Source organism: Dipodomys merriami, unplaced genomic scaffold (genome assembly GCF_024711535.1).
Source record: "Dipodomys merriami isolate MVZ:Mamm:240054 unplaced genomic scaffold, mDipMer1.0.p SCAF_6, whole genome shotgun sequence".
Taxonomy (NCBI): Eukaryota; Metazoa; Chordata; class Mammalia; order Rodentia; family Heteromyidae; genus Dipodomys; species Dipodomys merriami.
Window position 1 is genome coordinate 8041512 of NW_027206179.1, and position 22175 is coordinate 8063686.

Below are 22175 nucleotides of genomic sequence, written 5' to 3' on the forward strand. Positions count from 1 at the left end.
GGAATAGTGAAAGGTGCTGCGGGCTACATGGAGCTTGCCTTGATCCCAATGCCTGCAAAGACCCAACAAGTGTGTCCACAAGGGCATCATCTCCACTCATTGACATCAAAACTTCTCCCTTTATGACCACAATTATGCCATCTTCTCCTGGACATTATAGGCAGCTCTCTTAGGATTACTACAATGTGACTTTTCTTTCTTTTTCCATCTCCAGATCTTAATTCAAACATGAAGTGTTGAAACTAGTAAAGATGAAGGGAAAATTGAACCTTTGATAGTAACTTCTTGAATAAAACATCAGTAGTTCAATAAATAAGAACAAAATTTGACAGATGGGATTGCATCAACCTAGAAGTCTTCACACTGGAAAGTTAAAAAGTATTAACTAAAAAGTTGGCCTACACAGTACATTCAAAATACAATGAATAAATTGAATAAATAGGAAGTTTGGGAAACTAACCTCCTAAAGAATCAAAAACCCAATTAACAATTTGGCAAACAAATTTAAAGATTCTTTTCAATAAGAAATCAAAAGGACAAATAAATACATGAAGAAATACTCTACATCTGTGGCCATGAAGCAAAGGCAAACCAAAATGACCTTGAATTTTATCTCACTCCAGTCAGAATGACTATCATGAAGAACACACATAACAGAAAATGCTAGTTAAAATGTGTGGGATGCGAATCCTTATCCACTATTTATGGGAATGTACATACATGCCACCATTATGGAAATCAGTAGGGAGTTTCCCCAAAGAAGTAAAAGTAGATCACCTATGACATACAGTTATATCATCCTAAGTTATATATTCAAAAGAATATTAAGTGGAGGTACAGTAGTCACACTTGGACACTCAAGTATACTATGGAAATACTCACCATAGCCAAAATATGGAAACAGTTCAAATGTTTTCTAAAATATTATTCACATTCAGAACAAAAATATTTTATTGGTAATGCAGAAAATTGTTGAATATCATGTTAAGTGAAGTAAGTCAGGTTTAGAAAGACAAAGGTCAGCCGGGCATCAGTGGCTCACGCCTATAATTCTAGCTACTCAGGAGGCTGAGTTCTGAGGATCAAGCCAGCCAGGGCAGGAAAGTCCTTGAGACTCTTATCTCCAATAAACCACTAGAAAACCGGAAGTGTGCTCTGGCTCAATCGGTAGATCACTAGCCTTGAGCAGAAGAGAACAGGGACAACGTTCAAGCCCAGAGTTCAAGCCCCATGACTGACAAAAAAACAAACAAACAAACAAACAAACAAAAAACAAAAGACACAGGTTACATGCATTTTCTAAAATGTGGACACCAGACCTAAAGACAACATATATATTTACTTACGGAACACATACACATAAATAGACATTTGTGTAATTACAGGAATCTGAAACATTTACAAAGAAGGGGAGGAGATGATCAAATTATAAAAGATGTGTAATAACAAAGTGCATATGTGGCTGAAGATGGAGTAACTATACTCGCTGCAAGCTATTGTTTAATAGCTGGCTACAGAGACGAGAAAAGAGGGAGTAATATGTAGCAATAATGAGGTTGAAATATCACATTCAGGTGTGAAATACAAAGTGATGCCCTTCTAACAGTTATTATACATTATACAGAAGTATAATTGGGATCATATCCAATTTTGGGCATTATGTATAGGTGCAGGGGCAGTGAATGGAGACAGTGAAGGAAGTGGACCAAAACCAATGTACTTACTATATGTGTATGAAAATGGAAACTGAAATCTGCTGAAATTCATTTAATAAGGAAAGGAGTGGGTGAGACTGTCATGGAGACTTTGAATCAGATCAGAACAAATTGCATGTACATGGAGAACTGTCCAAATGTAACTTCTACAACTAATAGACACACATAAAGAGTATTAAAAAATAAGTGATGATATTCTACTTATTTTCCTGACTACTAAAATGATTAAGACCAGGGGCAACCTCATTAGCAAATTTGATATTCTCACAAAGACACATTTTTTCATATCTCCATTAGCTTTTCAATAGTAGTGAATAGAAAGTACAGACAGTTTCTGTGAATCTGGTAACCCACACTGTCATTGTTTGCCCCATTAATAGTATACTGTACTAGTGTGGCCCATAATACAATACCAATCAGCACATCGTTAGCTTGTTCTGTCCTTGGTTTATGCTCACATGCAATTTCTGTTCTGTCCCATATGTTATTCCAGGCAAGTGTATCACAGCATGTATTCAACAGAATAGCCTAGTATAGAATAAATTCCCTGCACTTCAGGGCCATTGCTATCAGGTTATTGAGATCTTTGAATGGATTCTATGTCCAATATATTTGAGTGTTAGGAAATAAACACGTGGTTTTGATAGGGGAGAAAGGGTTATTTGCACAGGCAAAGGTTTTCAGAAAAGCATAAATAGGAACAAGCAAGGTGGTGGATGTATCAATGCTTCATGACAGTATATTGACCCATGTACTCAGGATGTCCAGTGACATTGCCAGTTGTGAAGGTCAAAGTTCAGAATACAATTCTGCAGTTCAACTTCTGCACTGACCATGGGCCATTGCTGAATTCAGCATGGTCATTCGTTCTGCAGGCAATCACAGATGGACACATTCGTGGAGTCTCCTGCATAGGATTTTTATTGGATGGGCCTGTGTCAACCAGCAATGTTCTGTGGCTGTTTTGTACATTTGGTGTATGAGATGTCCACTGAGTGTGATGCCCTAAATAGTTGGGTTGACATCTCCTTGGAATGAGCCCTTGCCAACCATCTCACCTTTCATGTGACAGTGCATCTATTGATGCTTTCTAGTTGCATTATATCTAATAGACTTCATACAAGTAATTTGCTAATTCAGTCTTACAACCAAATCTAACATGAAAACTTTATCCCAGAGGTCTCACTCTCTGTAGTCCTGGATGAAATCATAGCCCCTGGGGTGGAGAGGACAACTGGAAAACATGTTTTCCAGCTTGGGTTTATTTCCCTGATACGGGGCCTCAGATGCAGAACCACAGGGCTGAGAGTTTTCCATGTTCCTACCAGGAAATGCTGAAGGTTTCAATGACAGAAGCTGAGTAGACATCCTAGTCAATAAAAGAGGTATATATACACATAGACACAAATACAAATATATCTTCACCTGAACCCACGTGCTTCACATCCAGCCAGCATTTAAACTTAGCAGATGCTTCAGTGATGTTCCCTTTGATTTCCACACTCCTTCTTCTCCTGCTTCCACACCTTGTCAGCTGCTTAGAAGGCACTGCCTGCTTTTCTAGAATGAATCACAGGGCACACATGGATGGAGATGTGATGATTGCTGGGTTCTTCCCTCTCTACACTTTGGGAACTGATCGTAGTAACAGTGATTCTTCCCTTGATGAAGCAAAGAAACTGTAAGTAATACCTCTGAATGCTGGAGGACAGCCTGGGTCTCATGACCATGCTTTCTATATCCTCTACACCAACCTATGATCAGGAGATGAGATGCACTAGAAGTATGTTTTAATTTGTGTGTATTATGGAGTGATTTTCTGCTTCCAAGGTGGAAGAGAGGACTTTGTTTTCATTCCATGTAGCTTCTCTTTTCCAAGGTCCCTTTATTCCATCATCACTGTATCTCCTGCATCCCAGCTGTCTCTGCAAAGGATAAAGTGATATTATTACAAACAACCTGAGGCAGTGGCATGAGTTCTGCAGTGAGAGGAGGCAGATACACTTCCTTGCCCACAGGCCAGTGGTCTGAGAAGTTTTCTTTTGTACATATGGGTTGACATATATTTTGATGACTTTTTAGACATACAGTTACTGTTTTAAACTAAGCACTGTGTAATTATTAAATTACTACACGTTAGATTTAGAGCATGATCCAGGAAGTGACCAGCCAGGCAGCAGTTGGACTACCCTCAATTAGAGAATTGTATCTGCCTAGCAGGAGTTTTGCTTTTCTTTTGCACCTGTGTGTATCCTCAGGTTTTGGTTTGCAAACGAGGGTCTCAGTAATGAATGACTAAGGAGAAATTCTAGCAGACAATTTGATTCCTATTGCAACAGAAGGTCATTGTCTATAGCAATGTCTCCCACCTCTTTTCCAGTGCTGGTCTGAGAAGGGTAGACTGTCAGTTGGCTGGACATATTTAGAAGCAGATATGATAGGATCAGGAATTCTTTCACTGCTTTCAAATAGATTTGTAAATGTCCTTCTCCTTCCTGCCATTCCTAGAAATCAGTCTATTTTATGCTTAGCTGTTTTTCTATCCTGCTGGGTTTGAACATCGGGCCTTGTGCTTGCCAGGATGGTTACTCTGCTGTTGAGTTTCACACCCAGTCCCTTGTTTGTCTTATGTTCCACTACTTTTTCTCATTCAATTGTTTTTCCTTCCCTTAACACCTGAAAATATGTTTAAGTGTCTTTGTTATTACACTTATACAGACACATTGAATCTTAGGTTACAGTGGATGTGTGTTTTTCAGCTACATACAGATATGCAAGAGCTCCTGGTGGAAATTATAGAAGTCTGGCCTTATTATCCTATGATCCAGTTTGTCAGATTTATGTGTATTACTAGTTAACGGTCATTATGTGTCATCTATGAAGTCCTTGATATAGATAAATGCAGCAAGGCAATTGAATATCACTGGGAGAAAGAGATTAACTCAATGCCACACCAGTAGATGTTATGGCAATATTTTTCAATTTTTGCTACAATATGGTACTTTCAATAACTATCTGGTTTCTTACTGTGTATCTGTATTACATGTTATAAACTTTGATTGCCGTCACCCCCACTATTTGTAACCATATATTATGTCTCATCAAATATCCTGTTTCTCCTCCCATATCTGTAATTTCCTCTTTCTCTTTTAATGTATTTTTTCCAATCTTTGCAGAACATTTTACTTCTTTTGATTTTTTTTGGAAAGAGAGAAACCAAGAAAACAAATTGGTAGATGCATAGTTTTCTTTTGGTTATCTCTACAGATATCGTTGGGCTAGTTTCTTTGAGAAAGATGCTTTGTGAAATTTTTTAAAATGTTTTTATTGTAAAGATGCTGTATTGATGATTACAGTAACATGAGTAAGGTAATGGATACTTTACTTGTAGAATATTGTTACCCTCTCCCTTGTTTTTCTCCCACTGTCCCTTCCCTCCCCCACATCTCATCCCCTCCTAGGCTGTAAAGTTCATTTCCCACATAGTTAGTGTCTTGTGAGTATCTTTGTTGCAATGTGTCATCATTTGTCCTTGTTTCAGCATTTTGTCATTCTGCTTCCCTTCCCCAATTCAGATAAATGTTTATAAAAAATGCAGGGTACAAACATCAAATGCAGTGACAACAGGGATAAACTAATGGAAAAAGAAAAATGAAATAACATAAGAAAGAACCACATTCGGTACAGGGGTGACAACGAAGTCAACAACTGAAAAAAGACCTGTTGTTTCCATGTTTTAGAGTTCATTTCATATTAGCATCATTTTGTCATATGTACATAGCTATTGAGCTACTATAATTCTCTGCCAGGAGTATGCTAGACATATACTAATTATTACAAATGACAGGAAACTTGGAGCCTGTGTTTCTTTGTGTTTGGCTTACCTCACTTAATATGCTACAAAACAAAATATGGTACTTGTACTCAATACTTGCTTACTTAGCCTAATAGAATGATCTCCATTTCCATATATTTTCTAGCAAATGTTGTGATTCCATTCTTCATTGCAGCTAAGGAAAACTCAGCTTCATATATAGAACACTTACTCTATCCATTCTTCTCTTGTTGGACATCCTGAATAATTCCATAAGTCAGAAAGTTTGTATAAAATGACATGCCTGGTTTACCCTTTCATCCATATAGAAAACTGAGCTTGATATGTCAGGATAGATTGGTAGAAGTGATATAGCTGAGTCAAATATGAGTTCTATTTTTAATATCCTGCAGTATCTTCATTGTTTCTTATTTCTACATATCTTCATCAAAATTTGTAGTTTTGAGTTACATTGATAGCCATTCTGGTTACACTATAAGGTAACTCAGAATATCTTTAGTTTGCTTTGAGCTGATTGCTATAATGATTCGATATTTTTCCTGTAAGGATTTCCTATTTATCCTTTTTCATTTGAAAAAAGTCTTTCACTTCATGTGCATGTTTCAGAATAGATTTTTTTGTTGTACTGGTGTTTAAATTTCAGTGTTGTTTTATACTATTATACTATTTATATTATTAAGCCTAACAGATGAATCGCTAACAATGGTTGACAACCATCTTTTTGTGTGTGTCTTCACTTCATTAAATATTTCTTTTGTTGTACTGAAACTTTAAAACTTTAAATTTTTATTTTGGTGACAGTACTCTGGCTCCGACAAGATGCTCCTTCCCCTTGCTTGATATATTTGCTCAAGGTTGGTGCTTTACCAATAGTTGCATAGCTGCACTTTCACCACACTGCTAGTTCATTGGAGATAAGTCTCACAGTACTTTTCTGTCCAGGCTGGCTTTAAACTGTGATAACTGCAGGTGTGTCTCTCAATGCCAGGCTGGCTGAAACTTTTCAATTCCATAATATCACATTTGTTAACTGTGCTGAGGATGAGATTCTTCACCTTGTGAGTGAAACAAATGATTGCTGTGCCCAATCCAGAGCATAACTTTTTACTATTATTTTATGAAGTATTTGTATACTATCAGAAAGTATTCCTGTGCCTATATGTTGAAGTGTTTCCATTATGACTCTAGCTGCATTTTCCAATCCTCAAGTTTCCTATTAAGAGCTGTGATGATTTTTGACTTGTATCCTTTTGGAGAATATGAAAGGTAAGATCTATCCTAAAGTCATATGCATATTCAGCTTTCATAGCACCACTACTTATGAAGGGCATCAACTTCCAACAATGCAGGACTGGACATCATCTCTAAGAATGAGATGAATGTAGTTGGTTGGAAATATTTCTAGGTCTAATTTATTGGTATCTGAGTTTATGAAGTACAATTTTTATATTATTATGGCTCTCTACTACAATTCGAAGCTGGTGCTATACTATTGAAGCATATGTCTTTTGCTTCTGGATAGCTTTGGAAAATTGGAGATTTTCTTTTTATATAGGAGTTGTGGGATTGTCATTCTTGTTTCTGTGCTGAATGTGGTAGGAATTTGGATGAAGATTATTTAGCTCATTTCTAGAATACATTCAAGGTCCCTTTCAAAAAATCACACACTCAAAAGGGTTGGGTGGAATGTTGGCCTGGCGGAGCTGCTGCATAACAATTACAAGGCTCTGACTTCAAAGATAAGCAGTGATAAGGAAAAGTTTAAGATATATATGTGCACATAAAATGTTTGTCTATTATATGTACGTTATGTGTTTTTTTTATAAAATACATAGAATATGTACATTACTCCATATGTTATATACTAGATAATATATAATGTGAATTTATGCATTTATATATATATGTTTATAAATATATACATATAAATGTGTATATATAAGTCTGATGGACTTTTAGGTTGTTTCTTTTTCTCTGATATATTCAATGATGATATAGAGAACACAGAAGTGCATATGCCTCTTTTCCATACTGATTTTTATTCAATTGGCTAAACAGCCACCACTAACTGTATTGAATCATGTAGGAGTTCTGATTTGTATTCCAAGAAGTACCACACTATTACCCACGTTTGCTGAACCAGTGTGTGTTGTTGTTACTAGAGGAGAGAGCTGGCATGTACATTTCCTTAACTCCTCACCTGTCCCTTATGTATTTAAGTCTCATTTACGTTAGCTATTCCTACCCTTGTGAGATGATATCTTTGTGTAGTTTTATTTGCCTTTTGCTGATGGTTAAGAACTGAAAGGCTGTCATCCACACCTTTTGGCCATCTATGCCCTTTTTCTTGTATGTATATGTATGTAGGTACTGTGACTTGAACACAGGGCATTGCCCTGTCCCTCTGCTTGTTTGCTCAGCTGGTGCTCTGCCAGCTGAGGCATGTCTATGGTCCTGCTTTTGCTGGTAAACTAGAGATAAAGACTTCTAGATTCTTCTCCCTGGGATGGTTTTGAACTAAAATCCTCTGAGCTAAATGTATGCAGAACAATGTGACAGGGTCTGATTGTAATATGACTTTTCAGAAGACATCTCATACTAATATCCATATTGGTTGCACTGATTCACAGTCCCACCCACAGTGGGACCCTTTCTCCTGTGTCTTCACCAGTATCTGACATTATTTTTTCTTCATGATTTCCCATGTAACTCTGTTAAGATAGATTTTTAATGTGGGTAGTATTTGCATATGCATATTATTTGTTTTTTAAGGACATGGAGCATGCATTTCCATACCAATTGAAATGAGTCTTGCTTCCACTAAGACTTTACTGTTGAAATCATTAGTCATTTTAAAGTGGTTCTTTTTGTCTATTGTTATTCACATTTTGAGCTCTCTAGCAAATCTGAATATTTATCTTTTGTTGACTAGCTAGTAAAGATTTTCCCCCATTGTATGGGTTGCCTCTCAATTCTGGTAATTATATCTTCTGAGGACTAGAACCATAAATTCCACGTAGTCAACTTTGCTCTTGAGAAATATTCTTTTTGTTGTTGTTGTTGTTGTTGGTCATGCGGCTTGAACTCTGGAAATGAGTGCTGTCCCTGAGCTCTTCTGCTCAAGGCTAGCACTCTACCACTTGAGCCATAGTGCAACTTCAGGTTTCCAAGTGGTTTATTGGAAATAAGAGTCTCTCAGACTTTTTCTGCTAGGTCTGGCTTTAAACTGTGATCCTCAGACCTCAGCCTCTGGGTAGCTAGGACTATAGGTGTGAGCCACCAGTACCCAGCTTCATGAGAAATATTCTTAACAGTTTTGTTGCAGCCAATATTTTGATAGAATCTTTGTTACTATATTTATTATAGACATTGAATATAATTTTTATTCCCTATTTCCTTCTTTGGTTTTATGTAGGATAATGTTGATATAATTGGATGTCCTCTATGGAATTCCTTCAACTTGTATATTTTCAAAAATAAACTAAGGGTAATGGGCATTAGATAAAGTTTAAATTTTTGGAGCAATTTAGCAATAAAGTCACATTGAAGGTTTTTATGTTGATAGGAAACCTTTTTTACTGATTTAAGTTCATACAATTTATTGATTTTAGTTTTACTGCCTTCTTATTTCAATTATGGAATAGTCTCTAAGTGATTACTTCCATTTGATCAAACTTACTGTTTTCTAATTGGTATTTTTTTGTTTCTGTGTTTCCATACCTGATGTTATTTAGTTCAGTCTTCTCTTCAAGATAAGGATTTATTCCATTTGTTTTTGAAGAAGATTTTACGTTTTCCTGATTATAATTATTGGCTTTATGGAAATGTGCTTTAATTCTTTTACTTCTACTCAATTTTCTCACTCTTTCTATTAATGTTTGCTTTGATATTTTGCTTTTCTACTTCCTTGAGATGTAATGTTGGTTCTACAGTACTGATTTGTTGACAATGGTTGTTAAATGCTTCCTCTCAAACTATCAAGGCTGAGGGGATTGATGGGGTTGGGAGAGATAAACATGACCATTGGATGGGGTGACTGCAGTCAAGATGCATTATATTAGTAAATTCAGTTGTTAAATTGAAACCTCAACTGTCTAGCTACTTAAAGGCATTTTTTAATATTTCATTTTAGGCCACCTTTGGTCATAGCCATTGATTTGAGTATTGCTGTTTTCCATTTTCATTTGTACCAAAAATGATCTTATATACTGAAATTTCTCTTGATCCCACTGGTAGTCCAAGTAATTTAATTTTCATGTATGCATTTATTTTCACATTTGTTACATTAATTTCTTGGCTTACTACAAGGATGTCTGAGTGTGTTATCAGTTTTTTATTTGAATGTATTGTATCTTATTCTTTGATCTGTCCTAGAGGATGTAGAATATATGAAGATGTTTTATTCATAAGAATTGGTGGGGCATGTTCTTTAGGTATATGCGAAGATTATTTTGTCTAGTGTGAAGTTTAATTCTTCATGCCTCCTTGTGGATTCTGTCTGGATGACTTCTCCATTGCTGAAAGTGGTGTGGTAAATCTGAAATTCTTCTTGTATTGCGAATTATCTCACTCCCTCAAAATCTGTGAATATTTCCTTTATATAGTGAAATGCTTAGCAGATAGTGTCTAAATATACACTTACAATTATTATATTTACTTGCTGGTTCACCCCTCCATCACTGATTAGGAGTTCTTTGTTATTGCTTTGATTAATATCTATATGAAAAGATATATTATAGATACTCCTGCTTTCTTCTGGCTTTCACTGCATCCTTTCCGTTGCAGTATATGTGTATCCGAATAGGGGAAGTAAAGAGTTTGGCCTTTCATTTTTATGACTCTGGCCACGCAATGTCTGCTTCTGTTCTTTTTGGTTGTGGGGCTTTGTCTTTTATAGCTTTTTCCCCCCAGAGCTTAGGACTGAACTCAGGAGCTTGCACTTGCCAGGCAAGTGCGCTTCCACTTGCCAGGCAAGTGCTCTTCCACTGAGCTAAATCCCAAACCCCTGGTTGTGGGGCGTGAACACAGGGCCTGAGTGTTGTCCCTGCGCTTTTCCCCTCCAGGCTAGTTCTCTACTATAAGCCACAGAGACATTTCAGTTTTCGGGTGCTTAATTGGAGATAAGGGTCTCATGGACTTTCCTGCCCTGACTGGCTTCAAACTGAAATCCTCAGATCTCCATCTCTTGGGTTGCTAAGATTACAGGTGTGAGCCACTGGCACATGGCTTACTTTCTGTCTTTTAAATAAATTATTTCAAATATTTCCATTCTTTGTCACTGTTGACAGTTGACTCTCATTATACCATTATGTGACTTGTTCTGTAGCTTCAATGAAGCTCCTTCTATAATCTTTTCCTTTCACAGACTTTAATGGTTAAAAAGTGGATTCACTACGTGTTTTTCTTTGCTATATTACTTTTCATTTGTCCATTATAGGATTAAATTTTTATTCATAGGGGGCTTTAAATGTATTTAATTATAGTAACTAATGATGGCAACAATACATGATGACAAAAATTAGATCCAAACAAAAAAACAAGAGAAGGGCTGGGAATGTGGTTTAGTGGTACAGTGCTTGACTAGCATGCATGAAGTCCTGGGTATGATTCCTTTTTACCAAATAAACGGAAAAAAATGGAAGTAGCCCTATGGCTCAAGTAGTAGAGTGCTAGCCTTGAGGAAAAGAAGCTCAGGGACATTGCCCAGGCTCTGATTCCAAGACCCAGGACTGGAAAATAACCACAGAAGAACAAGAGAAAATGAAAACAAAAACTTGAGGATTTTCTATTCCCAGGAAATATGTGCATGGGTTAGCTAGCATACATGAAATATGAGAACATTCTCAATTTGTTGGTATAATCACTCTCAATCAGTAACTTTTATACATCCTTGTATAATCTCCTTTGTCATTAACCTTTTTTCATAGAAAACAATTGCTTTCTTGTTTCTTATAGAATAGCAGTTTTTCCTTCTTTTTAGTTGAGAAAATACAGTACAAAGGAGTTACAATTAAATTGGCAAGGTAATGATTACATTTCTTATCAAGCACTGTTGTTTGTCATGAAAGGAAAGATCTTTTTTTAACTGTATTTTTTTGACTTTTCTTTTTTGGTATTGGGGATCAATCCCAGGACATTGCACTTGCTATGCAAGCGCTTTGCTACTGAGCTACATCCCAGCCCGACAGGAAAGATCCTGATCTCTCCTTTACTACTACAGGATATCTTTGCTACTAGCATTATATTTGGTGGATACTTTTCATTGTTTCCTGCAGCATTGTAAAGATCTCCTGCCTCTCTATCCTGGTTTGTGTGGATTTCATTGAGAAGTCAGCTGTTAGGGAAACAGGACACACTTATTTATTAAGAGTTCCTTTTCATTTTTAGACTTGAGAAGCTTGTATTTCACTTGCCAGACCTTGTTGAAGATGAGATGGTGAGGAGTTCAATTAACTTTTTATCTTCCCAAATGTGGGCTCATTTTTAAATGCTTTATTGTGATTAACTGATTACATATATTTCACAAATTTCATAGTATTGTGAGGTAGTGATACTTAGTTAAATTCACAAACACATTCTAACCTTCATGAGGCAAATTTTCATTATTGTGGTCTATAATGTTTGTATTAATTTTATGAGCTTTGACTTTACAGTTTAATCTTCCACATTGGGTGATAGGTACATTTATTTCCTTTTGCTTAGTGTTAGCTGTTCCCTCTATCCCTCTAATTCCTTCCTTCCCATCACTGCCCTTGAGATGCTTAGTTTGTTTTCATCAATGTCCAGTGCAGCTGATGGGCCTGCTGTTGTATGTTTTCCCCTGTTGCCCTCTGATTCTGTGTCCTCCCCTAATTTCCCTTAGATGTGTACATATATATACTATATATGTGGTCAGCAACAGGTAGTCATTTAGTAATGATACGACAAGATGAGTGGAAGTCCTTTGTTTCTTGAGTCCAGTTTACATTGTTGTATCTCCTTATATTTAACACCCACATATTAGGGAGACTATGTGCCATTTGTCTCTTTGCTCTTGGCTTTCACTCAAAATGATTTTTTCTAGTGCCATCCATTTCCTTGCAAATGCCATTATTTTGTCTTTCTAATGGCTGAATAATATTCCATTTTACATAGGTACCACAATTTTTGGATCCTTTCATCTGTAGTGGGGTATCTGGATTGTTTCCATATCTTGGCAGTCTGGGTGCTGTCCCTGAGATGTTTTGCTCAAGGATAACACTCTACCATTAGAGCCACAGCTCCAATGCTAGTGGTTTGTCACTTAATTAGAAATAAGAATCACATGCACTTTTCTTCTCAGGTTGGCTTTAAAGTATGATCCTGATATCTCAGCCTCCTGATAGTTAGGCTTACACAAGTGAGGCATTAATACCCAGGATATTTGGATAAACATGGCTATGTGTATTTTTATCTCTATTAGGAATTTATATTCTGTTATTATTTACTTGAATAAGGATTTTACTGTACTCAACCATTTTGTTGAACACACATGAAACTGATATTTGCTTTTTGAACACTTCATTTTTTCTCTCTTTTCTTTCATGTCCTGGGGCTTAAACTTGGGACCTGAGTGCTGTTCTTGAGCCTCTTTGACTCAAGGTTCGCACTCTACCACTAGAGCCACAGCTCCGTATCTGCCTTCTTTGGTAATTTTTGGAGATAAAGCCCAGCCTGGCTTTGAGAGCACTTCTCAAATCACAGTCTCCAGAGTAGCTAGGATTACACTCGAGGCTACTGCTCTTCCCATTCAACATCAGCTCCACTTGAGATTTTTAGTGGTAAACTGAAGATAAGGGTCTGTGGCTTTACTGCCGTGGGATTGCTTTAAGCTGTGATCCTCAAATCTCATAACATCATTGATGTGCCCAGTGATACAGTTGCCAATTTCTAATGAGCACACACATTCTTTCTTGCTTTCACACTTACATTTTTACTTTGATTTACTCTTTCACATTAGAGCTCTTATTATTAGTGCCTGAATTTGGACCTAGGGCCTGAGGTTTTTTTGCTGAAGGTTGGTTATCTATCACTTGAGCCATACCTCCACTTCTTTTTTTTGTAGGTTAATTGAAGTTGAGGGAGTCCTAGTCTTTCCTACTAGGACTGGTTTTTTGAGAAGTGGAGGTATCTTTGATTCTCTTACTCCCAGTATCATTTCCTTTTTAATATCTCAATCTATATGTTTTGTGAAGGAAATAGTGGTCATCAAGGCATATTCCAGTATTCAATTTCACCATTGGTAGCCTTGAAACAGGGAATTCAGCCTAAGGCTTTGTTTTGTTAAAACTCTCTTCCCATTCCCCAATTTGGATGCTCATCTGTTTGTGAGGAGTTTCTTGGAGTGTAGTGGAGGAAAGAGTAACATGGAAAACCACTTCCTTCTACATTTGTAAAGCATCTCATTTGCTTTTTTACATACATCATAATTGGAGTCTCTTCTGAAGCTTCAGCTATTTTTTTCCTGGTAGCTATTACAGAAAGAGTGTTCTATATGTTATGTCTGCAAGGAAAACCATACAACACCATCTATAACACCTTGTTCTGCTTCTGAAAGTTAATCTTAAACAGAGATATTATTTAAATTAGTCTTTCAGGAAACCATATTAAACAAAAACTATTTTTCACACATGTAGTGCTAGTTACCCCAACATTAAACCCAAAGAATATTTGGTGTCTCATGAAGACCCACTCCGTGGTTAATGTATGATATCCTTTTTTGTTGTGTTACCTATGTAACACAGAAAAATCAAGCTCTGTGGAATTTTATATGCACGTCACATTATTAATATCTCATAAAAGGTGAAACTTTTCAGCATATTTAATTTGTAGAGAAATAAGCATGGACTCCACCAAAGTCATTGCATTGATTTGAAGAAAAGTTTTGGATTATTCTTGATGAATTTCTAATGTCTCCTGTGCAGGTTTGTTTTCAAGTACTATCAGCTTGTCCTGGCCTTGGCTTTTGCTGTTGAGGAAATCAATAAGAACTCCGATTTTTTACACAACATGACTTTGGGATTTGATGTCTATAATGCTGATCTCAGAGGTTGGTCTGCCTTTGAGAATCTTTTTATTTGGCTTTCTGGCCACAAGACGATCCCTAACTACACCTGCATGGCAGAGAGTAAGTTTGTAGCAGTGCTTGCAGGAACGTCAGGAATGACATCTGCTGAAATTGGAACACTGCTGGAACTCTACAGATTTCCACAGGTAAAGGAGGGAGGGATGTGTAAAGATGTCTGCTTTGGTTCCATGTTGAGATGTTATAAGAGAATGATAGGAAAATACATAATATAACAACCTATCCAACAACCTATTATTTTATAATATCAAAAGCTAAGTACTCCAATATACTGTGTTATCCAAACTCTTATTGTTTAAGATAGGATGGAAAAGTTGGAGAGAACCAGGGATGAATGACCATGAGCCTAAGGTTTATTGAATAATTTAGTATAAAGCAATCAGGAAGTGGGAAATTACTTTAAAAATGTGAAGTTATTAAGTGAATAAAGTCAATTATATTAAGAAAAAAGGGATACATTTTTCTCTTGTTTGTGGAATTGTATTTAAAATATAAACATGAAATACAAAGAATGTATGAAAACCCATTGGTGGCGCTAAGCACTTATATGTGATTGAACTGGCTAAATTATGGTATAAATAACTGTGGATTTCTGTGGTGTAACTACTCTGGACTTCACGACTAGGAAATTAAAGCTGTTATGTGTGAGGTGTTATAATGTTAAAAGGATGGTGGAGTGTTAGGAAATAGAGGCATAATGGCAAATACAGACAGACTAATGAAGAATATGTGTAAAAATCAAACAAAGAAACAAGGGAATGTGTTGTATTGCTATACAGATGGAAATAATAATAGAAATTTTAATGATCACTATGCATTATAGATATAATTAACATGTCTAATTGAAAAGTCATTGTACAATGACTTTAAATTAACTTAAAAATTTAATTTTAAAAAATCTGAAAATAACCAAATTCTTTCTTCCACAATTTCAACCTGTTTTTTTTTAACATAAATCAAGATTAATGTTATGATATGCAGAAATTTTCTCACTTGTGAGCCTCCAATTTTCTTTCCCTTTAGCTTACCTTTGGGACTTTTGATCCTGCCCTGAGTGACCATGGCAAGTTTCCTTCTCTCTATCAAATGTCCCCAAAAGACACATCACTAGCCATTGCCATGGTCTCCTTACTGCTTCATTTCAGCTGGAACTGGGTGGGGCTATTGATCTCAGAAGGTGAGAATGGTTTATGGATCCTTGCAGAACTGAGAGAAAAGATGTACAAGAACAGAATCTGTATAGCCTTTGAGCATGTGATCCCAGGCAGTACTCTGGCACAAGTATTTAATATGATGGCAATTCAGAACCAGATTAATAAATCATCAGCCAATGTACTTATCATTTATGGTAATAAAGAATATCTGCTAAGCTTAATGATATTTCTTGGGCAATATTTAATGACAAGCAAAGTTTGGCTCTTGAACTCAAAGTGTGATTTATCCATCGGAAGGAAGTATTTCATGTCAGGCTCATTCCATGTACCTCTTATGTTTTCACATCACCATGGAGATATTTCTGGATTCACAGATTTTATCAGTAAAGTCAATCCTTCCAAATATCCAGAAGACTTTTATCTTGCTAGATTATGGTTTCTCTCTTTTAATTGCTCCCATTCTGAGTCTGACTGTGTAATGTGGAAGAACTGTCCAGATGATACTTCCTTTGAATTGTTGCCTGGGCAAATTTTTGACATGTCCATGTCTGAAGAGAGTTACAATACATACAATGCTGTGTATGCTGTGGCACATGCCCTCTATGAGATGCTTCTTCATAAAATAGAAGAGGCAACAATGGGTAATGGAAGATGGATGGTGCCTTCTCCTGCACAGGTAATGCCTTCTTTCTTGGATTCCACACATCAAAATCAAAGTAAATCTGAATAGGTTCAAATCTATTTCCAGAGGCCCATGAGAAACTGTGCTTTCTAAACTGTAATTTGTAAGGTTACTCTAGACCTATGTTCAGGTGTTCTAAAAGAGAAGCTTACCAGTAGAAAGAGGAAACGTGTTGTATACTGACATCAACTCCTGTATTATAAATGACTTGCCCCATTTTTAGGAAATGGAAACACTTGGAAAAAATCATATTAAGTGAAGTAAGCCAAGCCCAAAGAAACATAGGTCCCATGATTTCCCTTATTTGCAATATCTAGTATATGTATGAGTCAAGCAGAAAAAGTTAGATAAGCTGACATTAGGAAAATGAACCCTAAGATATGTATTTTAAATGTTTTTTTCTTTCATGCATTTGTTTCTAACGCAATTATAAGATTACTTCTTTGTTGCTTTGTATGTTCCTCCCCCACAGTATAACCCCTGCTTTCACTGTATTTGATGTCGTATAATTTGTGGAGGGGAAGGGGAAAAACAAGTCATTTAAATAAGGATACAGGTGGACCTGTTGCAGCAATGAGAAGTACAAGTTGTCATGTCGAAAACGAACTTTACAACTTGGGGGGGAGGATTGGGTGGGTGGGGGAGAAGGATGGGAAGTGATGGGAAGGATAAACAAAGGAGGAGGCTACATGCTTGATAAGAAATTTACTCACTATCTTGCCCATGTAATTGTAACCCCTCTGTACAGTATTTTTACAATAAAAATACAAAAATAAAAAAATAAATGAAATGTGTTAAATAGGGAAACAGATTCTGAATAGACTAAAAATATGTCTAAGAAAAAAATAAAGTTTTACTTTTATTATTTCTAAAAACAAGTAACATGTATGTTAACAATATTTCGCCAATATTTTCAAATAAATAAATTTTCTGTGTTCAAAAAAAATAAATGACTTGAATACGCTTACAGCTAATGTTTTTACTATCCACCTTTTCACTAGCAATTTCTTAATAACAAAGGATGATCTGTTCTTTAAGTACCTATTTATTCAAATGATGCTGTTTCTAAGAAAGTAACTTAAGAGATGGCTGAGATTGGGGAAGATGAGGAAGAATGATGAAAGGGTGGCATTAAGATGACTTGTACTCACAAACTGACTTGTGAAATTTTGATACCTTTGTATGATACATAAAGATAATAATAAAAACCTCACAGTCATCTTCCACATATAACACATTAATAACTTAACTGAACTGCTTATACTCCTAGCTACTCAGGAAGTTGAGATCTGAGGATGACTGTTGGAAGCCAGTATGTTCAGGAAGGTTTCTTAGACTCTTATTTCCAATTCACCACCAGGAAACCAGGAGTAACTTTGTGGCTCAAAGTGGTAGAGTGCTAGCCTTGAGTGAACAAGCACAAGGAACAGAACCCAGGCTATGAGTTCAGGACCTATAACCAACAAAAAGAAAAAAAAGAAAAAGAACAATTAATTAAATGTGCACAGAAATAAATGCCTGGTTTATTCCACTTTAGGTATCACCTATGTAGCCAACGAAATTCCCTGTTTATTCATAAAATTATCAGTCCTGCAAAATTCTTAGGCAAGCAAGCTGAAAATTTTCTCATTCATGACTATTTATATGGAGATGGTTTCTCTTTAAAAATGCCTTATAATAGCCAGAATTCAGAAACTTGATATTTTGTTCCCCTCTAGACATTCTTTAAACTTCATTTGATAGTTTTGTTAATATTGAATTATGAAGCAAGGATTAAAGAAATTTGGAGACGGCTGAATTCAGGATTTCTGTTTCAGCTCTTAGATTCTGTTCACCATGGGATAATGTGTCTCTTTTAGCTGCACCCTTTTCTGAAGAACATCCAATTTCACAATCTTGCTGGAGACCAAGTGATTTTGGATGAAGAAAGAAAATTAGAGGCAGAGTATGACATTTTAAATATTTGGAATTTTCCAGAAGGTCTTGAACTCAAGGTGAAAATTGGGGAGTTTTCTCCATATGCTCCTTATGATCATCAACTGTCTGTGTCTAAAGATATGATAGAGTGGGCCATAGGAGCTACCGAGGTGGGTTCAAGAGAACACAAATGATTAGAACTCAACATAAGTAAGCAAAATGAACTCCTAGATATTATGTTCCTGTGTTCACTAGTGACCAGTATTGTACATTTAATTAGTTGTAACTGGAGAAATTATCTGATTCACTGACTCTTAGATGGGAAAGAAGTATACTAGTTGAATATTTCTATATGTTCACTTATCATAAAATATAATAGCATTATAATAGCATTCTAATATTGGAACAAAATACCTTAAAAAGCAATCATTTAATAAGATTGAAAGATTTTATTTTACCTTAACTTAGGGGATGTTTCAGTGTACCCTTAGTTCACCTGTTATTTTGGCATCATCTAAAGAGCCTGTTCCAGAGGATGATTGTGAACTTATGGCAAGTGGAAAAGAAACAGGAAGATATGATGGGCCTGGGGTCTAGCATGCTATTAACAATTTCAATGTATATTGTAGTCCTTGTTTCCATATTTCCATATTTCACAAATCAGTAGGAGAAAAATTATGCTATGAATTCAAGGAAATTTTTGGCAGTTGGGAAGGAATATCTTAGCCTTAAGAACCACCTCTTAAAGGTTCCACAATTCTCAGTCATAGCATGCTCTGAAGGTCAAGGCTGTAGCTCAAAAGCTTTAGGGGATTGTGTTATGAAATATAAAATAGTATCCAATCGACCTATTGGCTTTGAGTATGTAAAATAAATATGGTTAACGGTCCAATTTTTTAAGAACACCTGCTTCTGGAATGTCAGGTAGTAGTCTAAATAGTTACCAACACATATCTGCTTTTCCTCAGACTCCTCACTCTGTTTGTAGTCAGAGTTGTGTTCCTGGATTCAGGAAATCTTCTCATGGAGGAGAGGCTGTCTGTTGCTTTGATTGTATCCCTTGCCTAGAGAATGAGATTGCTAATAGGACAGGTAAGTCAATGATGAAAGAGAAAATTTCCTATCTCTTCCTAGCATTACACAATGTATCCAAGTCCATGGGAAAGGTTTTGTATTTGGATTACAGACCCCAAATCTTCCTACTTTCCATAATTTAATTATAACAATTGATATTGTTCCTTGAAATAACACAACTCATGGACCTTAAATTATGTATGGAATTAAATTTGTCTAGGACATTTTACACATGATTACCTCAAGAAATGGATTTTTGAAAATTTTTTATTTTTGTTGTGGAGTTGATACACAGAGAGGTTACAGTTACATGAATCAGATAATGAGAATAACTCTTTTAAACCACGTCTCACATTCCCTCATTGTCTCCCAGTTTTTTCCTTCCCATCCCCCACCGGCAAAATGTACACTTCATTTTCCATATAGTATCTAGTAAGTACCACTGTTGTATTTGTTCACTCTTTGTTTTACCTTTTCAGTCTCCCCTCTTACCTTTCCAAATAAAAATTAACAATGCAAATGGAAAAGAAAACAAAAACAGCCACTGTGACAAATAAAATATCTCGTTTCCTTTTTTGGAGTTCATTTCATAAAATAGTTTTCTATGACCATACCCATTGAGCCTATTCAAACACTCCTATTCAAGTCCTCCTTTGGACTCAGTGAATGTATAGAGTCCATTTAACTTCTCCATTTAGGTTAAGTATGAATCCTTATTAAATACTGAATGCCCATGATCTTCAAAATTACATTTATGTCACAAAGAGCATATAAATTCTGCACATCTTTATTTACCTTTCCAGAACTGTTCTTGCTATAGAGAAAGTGCTGAGAAAGCTAAGTTTGGTTGAACTATTTGACACAAATCTTACACATATCATGACTTCTGAACTTCAGAGAGTGCCTTGATTCTTTATTCCCACTACTTCACCATTGGGAAGAAGAGACAACTATTATAAGATGAATTCACATAGAGAAATGCAAGCTATATTATTCACATATTTGAATGGCAGTGGCAGACTTGTGCAGTCATTGCTAAGAATTTATTTTATAGCAACATGAAGTCAGAAAATTATCTTACTTCATTAGAATTTACAAAAATGGCCTGTTTCTAGTACCTGTGGAAGTCAGTTTGAACAAAAGAGTATATCATATGAATTGATTGTGTTTTCAGGTATTTTGCCTGACTATTAGACTATTATTATAATAGATGTTGATTAAGTTTTTATGATAAATAGATGAAAGTTTAGAAACAAATAATTAATATGCTTATTAACTACCTATAAGGCAGTGAATAAGACAATAAGATAAAAAATATGAGAATGAGGATGGAGTTATGTTACAGAAATGAGGCAAAAAAACAATATCAGACTTATTTGGTAATATGCATCTTTATGATTTACCTCTAAGAGAGGACTTCCTAATTTCCATTGAGTAAAAGACAGTACTGAAACGAAACAAATGGTAATTCTGCATTCTCAATAGATATGGAGCAGTGTATGAAGTGTCCAGATCATCAATATTCCAACACAAAAAGAACCCAGTGCCTTCCAAAAGCTGCAAGTTTCTTGGCTCATGATGAACCCTTGGGCATAGCCCTAGTCTGCATGGCCCTCTGCTTGTCCACATGCACTGCTCTTATTCTTGGAGTCTTTGTGAAATATCAAGACACTCCCATTGTTAAAGCCAACAACCTGGCTCTCAGTTATATCCTGCTTATCTCCCTCATCTTCTGTTTCCTCTGTTCCTTGCTCTTTATTGGCCGCCCAAATATAGTCACTTGTGTCCTGCAGCAGGTCACATTTGGAGTTGTGTTCACTGTGGCTGTTTCCACAGTGTTGGCCAAAACGGTGACTGTGGTTCTGGCCTTCAAGGCCACTTCTCCAGGGAGAAGGATGAGGTGGCTGCTGGTATCAGGGGCTCCTAACTTCATCATTCCCATCTGCACCCTCATCCAGGTGACTCTCTGTGGACTCTGGCTTGGAACCTCTCCTCCCTTTGTTGACACAGATGCACACTCTGAACATGGCCATGTTATCATTCTGTGCAACAAGGGCTCCCTTACTGCTTTCTACTGTGTCTTGGGATATCTAGTTTTCCTTGCTCTAACAAGCTTCACAGCTGCTTACCTAGCCAGAAACCTGCCTGACACATTCAATGAGGCCAAGTTCCTGACCTTCAGCATGTTGGTGTTCTGTAGTGTCTGGGTCACTTTCTTGCCTGTCTACCACAGTGCCAAGGGAAAGGTCATGGTGGCTGTGGAGGTCTTCTCCATCTTATCCTCCAGTGCAGGATTCCTGGGCTGTGTTTTTGCCCCTAAGTGTTACATCATCTTGTTAAGGCCAGATAGAAATTATCTCCTTGGCTTCAAGGGCAAAATGCATACTGGGAGAAATGAGTCTTCTTAAAATAAAATTCATGTGTTTGATCAAATGCGTAAAAGGCGTAAACTATATCCACACTTCTTTTCCAATCTTTTATTAGTGTACATTATGAGAATTATTTGAATAAATATATGAATCTTACTCATTTGTTTTTTTGAATAAGTTTTTTATTGTGAGAATACTGTACAGAAGAGGGGTTACAGTTACGCGAGTATGGTGATGTGTACATTTCTTATCAAGCATTGTTGTCTCCTCCTTTGATTTTCCCTTACCATCCCTTCCCTCCCATGTCCACAAGTACCCCCCCCCAC

The 22175-nt window shown here is 36.4% G+C and overlaps 1 protein-coding gene across 1 annotated transcript; it reads left to right on the forward strand.

Annotated features, from left to right (window-relative positions):
- Positions 1-3298: 3298 nt before the first annotated feature.
- On the forward strand, positions 3299-21888 carry LOC138814231 (vomeronasal type-2 receptor 116-like). The gene is made up of 6 exons (XM_070003243.1): positions 3299-3396; positions 14493-14781; positions 15677-16483; positions 18349-18576; positions 19375-19498; positions 20966-21888. Exons 1-6 carry the CDS (start codon positions 3299-3301, stop codon positions 21886-21888), a joined length of 2469 nt encoding a protein of 822 aa, XP_069859344.1.
- The last annotated feature ends 287 nt before the right edge of the window (positions 21889-22175 follow it).

Coding starts and splice junctions, on each gene's coding strand:
- LOC138814231 (XM_070003243.1), top strand. CDS start 3,299: ATGGATGGAGATGTGATGATTGCTGGGTTCTTCCCTCTCTACACTTTG. Junction 3,397..14,492: donor CTTGATGAAGCAAAGAAACT/GTAAGTAATACC, acceptor TCTCCTGTGCAG/GTTTGTTTTCAAGTACTATC. Junction 16,484..18,348: donor TGGTGCCTTCTCCTGCACAG/GTAATGCCTTCT, acceptor TGTCTCTTTTAG/CTGCACCCTTTTCTGAAGAA.